General features: G+C 54.5%; 1 protein-coding gene across 1 annotated transcript in view; it reads left to right on the top strand.

The window, feature by feature from the left end:
- The first annotated feature begins 2,590 nt into the window (after nt 1-2,590).
- LOC102374360 (C-type lectin domain family 4 member G) overlaps nt 2,591-5,845 on the top strand; it is a 10,804-nt gene continuing 7,549 nt past the window's right edge. Inside the window, exons 1-3 of the mRNA XM_014526158.2 lie at nt 2,591-2,714; nt 4,255-4,365; nt 4,651-4,713. Of these exons, the coding sequence (XP_014381644.1) occupies nt 2,639-2,714; nt 4,255-4,365; nt 4,651-4,713 (250 nt within the window). The 5' untranslated portion in view covers nt 2,591-2,638. The remainder of the gene's footprint in view (nt 2,715-4,254; nt 4,366-4,650; nt 4,714-5,845) is intronic.

Consider the following 5,845-nt stretch of genomic DNA (forward strand, 5'->3'; position numbering starts at 1 on the left):
TGGTGCCCTCTTCTTGCTCCCAATGTACTTGAAAAAGGACTTTTTGTTGTCCTTAATCCTGGACGCTAGCCTGAGTTCAATCTCTCCCTTGGCCTTCCTAACAGCCCTCCTACACTCACGGGTCGAGGAGGAGTACTCCTCCTTGGTGATAGCTCCTCCCTTCCACTGGTTGTATGCCCCCCTTTTAGTCCTCAGGCATTGCTGACTGCCTTTGCTGAGCTAAGGGGGTTTCTGAGTACTCTTACCCCCCTTGCTTCTCTCAGGGACTGTTATCCTTTGGGCCTGGAGGATCGCCCCCTTAAGGTACATCCATACCTCGTGGACTCTCATCTCCTCTACCTTCTGGGCCCTCAGTGCCTCCCCCACTAGTCTTCTAAGCTCATTGAAGTTTGCCCTTCTGAAGTCAAGGGCTTTAGCCTTGGTGTGAGCCTTTGACGCCCTGGGTTGGATAATGAAATCCAGCAGGTGATGATCACTATTGCCCAGGTGGTCAAGATCCTGCAGTCCCCTCACCAGGTCATCCCCCGTGGCCAGGACCAGGTCCAGCAAGGCGTTATCCCTAGTGGGGCTGTGCACTTCCTGGATAAGGTGAAGGTCCTGTAATACAGCCAGGAACCTATGCAAGCGGTCAGACCTGGCTGTCTGCTCCTCCCAGCAAATGTCTGGGTAGTTTAAGTCATCCATGACAATAACATCCCTTGACCTAACCGCCTCCATAAGCTGACTGGAGAAGTCCTGGTTCAGTGTTTCCCCCTGGTTGGGTGGTCTGTAGTAGACACCCACCTTAAGGTTCCTTCAGGTGCCCTGATGTTGGACTCTGCCCGCCTTGAGATAGCCCAGCTCTTTATGTTCATTCCTTTCCCAACAAAATACTGTAATGTTTTGTATACCACTTGTAGCTTTCTCCCCACATGGGCCCAGCTGGCAGGGGAAATGCCTAGGTACTGAACCCTCAGCAGGGCCCCGGGGTACCTCCATGTCAGACTCCAGCCCCCTTGAGGAACCTGGATCTTTGTGTTCACTCCTTGCTTAACTATGGCAAAATATCATGTCTTCATACCAAGTGCAGCCTTGTTCCCAAAGGGGCCCATCTGGCAGGAGAAATGCCCCAGTATTGAACCCTCAGCAGACTCCCAGGGTGCCTCTGTGTTGGACTCTGGTCCTCTTCAGAACACTGGGTCTTCGCATTCACTCTTTTCTCATTGGTGGCAAACTACCATAATGTATTGTATACCACATGCAACTTCCTCTCCAAAGGGGCCCATCTGGCAGGGGAAATGCTTCAATATTGAACCCTCAGCAAGGTCCCATCATGTTGGACTCTGGGTCCCCTTGGAAACGCTGTTTCTCTGCTTTTTAACCTTTCTTAATGGTGGCAAAGTACCATAATGCCCTGCATACCACGTGCAACTCTCTCCCCCAAATCAGCTCTGCCTCCACCCCCAACACTGGGGTGTATATATGAAGTGGGGAAGCTGATCATTGGCTCCCCACTGCTTTGGTTCCTTGTGTTGTGTTACTATTTGCCAAAAGGATATGCTCCCTCCATGCTTTGAGCCCTGGGGACAGGACTGCGGTGGCTGGGTTGGGGGATTTGGAGGGGCATCTTGTCCAGACAACTAGCTGTAGGGGGAGGGTTTGAGAACAGCCCGCCAGTCCCTGCAAGGGTGGAGGTTAATGGAGATGGCCTGTTCTCTGCACTGTGCTGTACAAACCAGCAGGCACAGGACTAAGAGAGATGGGCAGAGCCCAGTGGGAGGAAAATCTCTCAATTTGGAGTCCCTCCTACTTAATTTGGAGTGACTTGGGGCCTTTTCCACCTATAGTCCCTTGTCCCACCCCCACACAGCTTGGCATCCCCTCCCCTGCTCCCACTTAGGTAGCTGCATGTAGTTCTACCCCCAGCCAAGAGGGTTGTGGCCAGGCCTGGCATGAGTCAGGATTTGGTGGAAGTGCCTCTCCTCCAACTCCCCCCTCCCCCCGTCCCCGGACTTCCCAGCAGCCTGGCTTGGAGGTTGCGAAACCAACCTCTTCCCCAGAACTGCTGCAGCCCCCCACCCCCTCCCCAGTGTTTCTGGCTCCCAGGACATCCCCCTGCCTTTTTGTGGATTCAGCAGCTGCAGGGCTCTGCTGGGGAGGGGGGAGGGGAATGGGCCTTTCTGGCTTTGCAGTCACTATGCAAGATGTGGAAGAAGAGAGAGAAGAAGGGGATGGAGAAAGAATGGATGGGATGGAGGGATGGATAAGGTGGCAGGGTTGTTGGATAGGGTGGGTGGAGGCATGCATGGATGGATGGATATTGAGTGGGTGGATGGATAGGGATGGATGAATGGATGGCTGGGGGTGGGGTTGGTTGGATGGTTGGATGGTGGGGTGGGATAGGGTAGTTTGATGGAGGGAGGGAGGGACTGGGGGGTAGAGGGTCTTCCTCTGATGGGTGGAGCCCTCCTGAGTCACCAAGGGGGTGGGGGGGGCATGCCAGCTCTATTCCCCGGTTCTAGAAATGCTCATCAGCTCCCTGCCTGGGGGGGTGCAGAGGCTCTGGCCATGCCCACAGGAAGGGAACCATACATAAACACTTCCTCCACGCATAGTGTCTGCGACCTCAGCATAAAACCCAGAGCAGGAGGGCGGTGCTATGGCTCCAGTTGGCATCTACCGGCGCTGCCAGGAGCCCCAGAACATGGCAGGTGGCATGGGGGCTGGGACAGCAGGTAAACCCCCCTACCTATGGGCAGCAAGAGGGGGACCCTGAGTCTCAGGGGGTCTGGGGAGGCCAAGGCAGGGCTGCAGTTGGACTAGGCTGGGGAATCCTCTGCATTAGCATGGATAGGGGTGCTTGGACCAGCTTGTGGGGTGGGGTGGGGTGGGGAGAGGGACAGACAGAGAGGGTTTTGCCTGGCGGCAGACATGGACAGACAGAGGTGGGGCATAAAGCTGTATGGTGGGATAGATAGATAGATAGATAGATGCGACCTTGTGGCTGCCTATAAGTTCATCACGGGGGCACAGAAGGGAATGGTGAGGTTTTATTCACCAAGGCGCCCCTGGGGTTACAAGAAATAATGGCCACAAGCTAGCAGAGAGCAGATTTAGATTGGACATTAGGAAGAACTTCTTCACAGTTCGAGTGGCCAAGGTCTGGAACGGGCTCCCAAGGGAGGTGGTGCTCTCCCCTACCCTGGGGGTCTTCAAGAGGAGGTTAGACGAGTATCTAGCTGGGGTCATCTAGACCCAGCACTCTTCCCTGCCTATGCAGGGGGTCGGACTCGATGATCTATTGAGGTCCCTTCCGACCCTAACATCTATGAATCTATGAATAGATAGATAGATAGTGGGGTGATAGACAGATAGGGTGTGGGGATGGATGGACAGACATGGACAGATAGAGGGGTGTAGGGAGGGATGGAATGAGAGGAAGTGGGTAGATGGGAATGGATGGATGGAGAAATGAGTAGAAGTGGTGGAAGAGGGTGAATAGATGGATGAAAGGATGGACAGGTGGGGGTGTGAGGAGGGAGGGAGAGAGGGCTGTGGGGGTTGGTGTGAGTGGAGGGAGGTTGAAGATGGAGAATCCTTGCCCCTTCCCCTGTTCTGTTCCCAGCCCCATGTTTGGGGGGGAAGGGGGGGCTGCACTGCACCCCCAGCCCTGCTGCCTTGCCGGCTGTGTCACCTACATGCACCCCCAAAAAGCCCCTTTTGCTTCCCTGCCCTCCCACCCCTCAGTATGGTTCAGGGGCACTGCTTCCTCTTTCTGCCCAAGGTGGGGGCTGGACAAGGGGCAGCTGCTTCCTTCCTCCTTCTGGGCCTGCTGACCACAGCATGGAGGGAGGGGAGAGGGTTTCCAGGGGAGGGGGGGGGAGGGGAGCTGGGCACTGTTGGGAGGCATGCACTGCCAGCAGGAGGCAGCACTCATGAAGGGGCACCAGAGGTGGTCATCCCCCCATCCAGCTCAGAGCCCCTCCTGGCCTGAGTTCGATGCCTCCCTCTGTCAGGGTTCTCCTCTTCCCCCTCAGGGGATGGGTGCAGTTTGCAGGAGGTCAAAAGTCAAGGGTCAGGCCAGGCTGCAACTCCCTAATGCTAAAGGCACAGCTCCAGGTGCAGGGGGCTCCCCCTGGTGACTGGGCAGGGCTGTGGATTCAAATCCTGGCCTGGGTGGGTGGAGTGTTGGGGGGAGCCTTGAACCCACATCCCTGGGGTGGGGGGGTCATGACTGTTGCCATGATGCCCCCAGCATATCCTCTTGTCTTGCAGGTTATGGGGCACTGCTGGGTGGGGGAGGCCGCCCTGTATTAGCACTTTATGCTGTGCATGCTGTGTCCTTCCTTCTCTGGGCCGTGCTGCTGGCCACTGTCATCGGAAAGTGTAAGTGGCAGCGGGGGGGCTGGGCACGACGGGGTTAATTCAGCCTCTCCCAACCTCAAGCAGGGCCCCTGTGGTGGTCCATGCTGTGGTCGTCCCCCTCTATACCCCCACACAGTCTCCGCTCTCAGAGGCCCATGATGGGGGAGGGACCCTCATTCTCCCATTCTGGCATTTGGGGGTTACAAGCCAGGGAAAGGGGGTGGTTTAGAAGGGCTGAGGTGGGGACAGTCCAGCCCTTCCCCCCACCTCCTCTCTCTGGCCTGACAACTCCCTATGCCTCTGCAGATGCTGAGATGTCTCGGGAGCTGGAGAAGCTGAGAACGGATCAGGCCCTGTTAAGAGCCAATGGTAAATCCCTCCGCCACCAGGCTGGCATGTTATTGGCATGACCTCAGATGTGACCGCAGCTGGGTTGGGCTCAGTCTCAGAAATCCCCCCCACAGTCGGAGCTAGGATCTTGAAAAGTGGGGTGTGACAAATGTTCCTCTAGTTAAAGAGAAGCCTCAAGCTTTACTAACATGCTGGGATTAGCACTAGAGTATATCAGAACAGAGGAACCTAAGAACTGCTCTGTACTGGGTCAGACCATGGGTCCATCTTGCCCAGTCTGTTGTGTCCGTGGGCAGATCTGGAAAAAGGAGGGTGCAAATGGTTCATCACATAGACCATATCTTTGTCTACAGTTAAAGAGAAACTAGAAACTTTACTAGCAGGCTGGGGTCTAGCACTATATTATTCAGTTTAAGATTGAAGCAAAAAGACACAGAACTGTTGGAATGGGCACACTCATGTGCTAGCATATATATATCTCTATATATATATCTCATACCGGGATGCATTAGACAATTCGTTGCGAGCAGGGCTAAGGAAGTGATACTTCCTCTCTACTAAGTGCTGGTAAGACCCCAGCTGGAGTATTGTGGCCAGTTCTGGGTACCACACTTCAAAAAAGATGTGGAGAATCTTGAAAGGGTCCAGAGAAGGGCCGCAAAAATGATTAAAGCCTGGAGGACAAACCTTATGAGGAAAGACTAAGGGATCTGGGACTGTTCAGCCTGGGGAAGAGAAGACTGGCGGGGGGGGCTTGGTGGCTGTCTATAAGTATGTAAGGGGTGAATATCGGGAGCTGGGAGAAAAACTGGTCACTAGGGTGCACCAGGGGAGAACAAGGAGCAATGACCATAAACTGTTAGAAGATGGTTTCAGGTTGGATGTAAGGAAGAACTTGTTTAAGGTAAGGGTGACCAGAATCTGGAATAGACTTCCCAAGGAGGTGGTTCAGTCCCCAACCTTGGGAGTCATCAAGAGGAAACTGCATCAAGAGGAAACTGGACAGACACCTTGCTGGGAACATTTGATCTCAGCAGTATTCCTGCCTAGAGTAGGGGGTTGGACTGGATGGTCTTTTGAGGTCCATAGCAGGAGGGTTGGACTCGATGATCTTTCGTAGTCCCTTCCAGCCCTTAATTTCTATGATTCC

The sequence above is a fragment of the Alligator sinensis genome, unplaced genomic scaffold (genome assembly GCF_000455745.1).
Source record: "Alligator sinensis unplaced genomic scaffold, ASM45574v1 scaffold1892_1, whole genome shotgun sequence".
Classification (NCBI taxonomy): domain Eukaryota; kingdom Metazoa; phylum Chordata; order Crocodylia; family Alligatoridae; genus Alligator; species Alligator sinensis.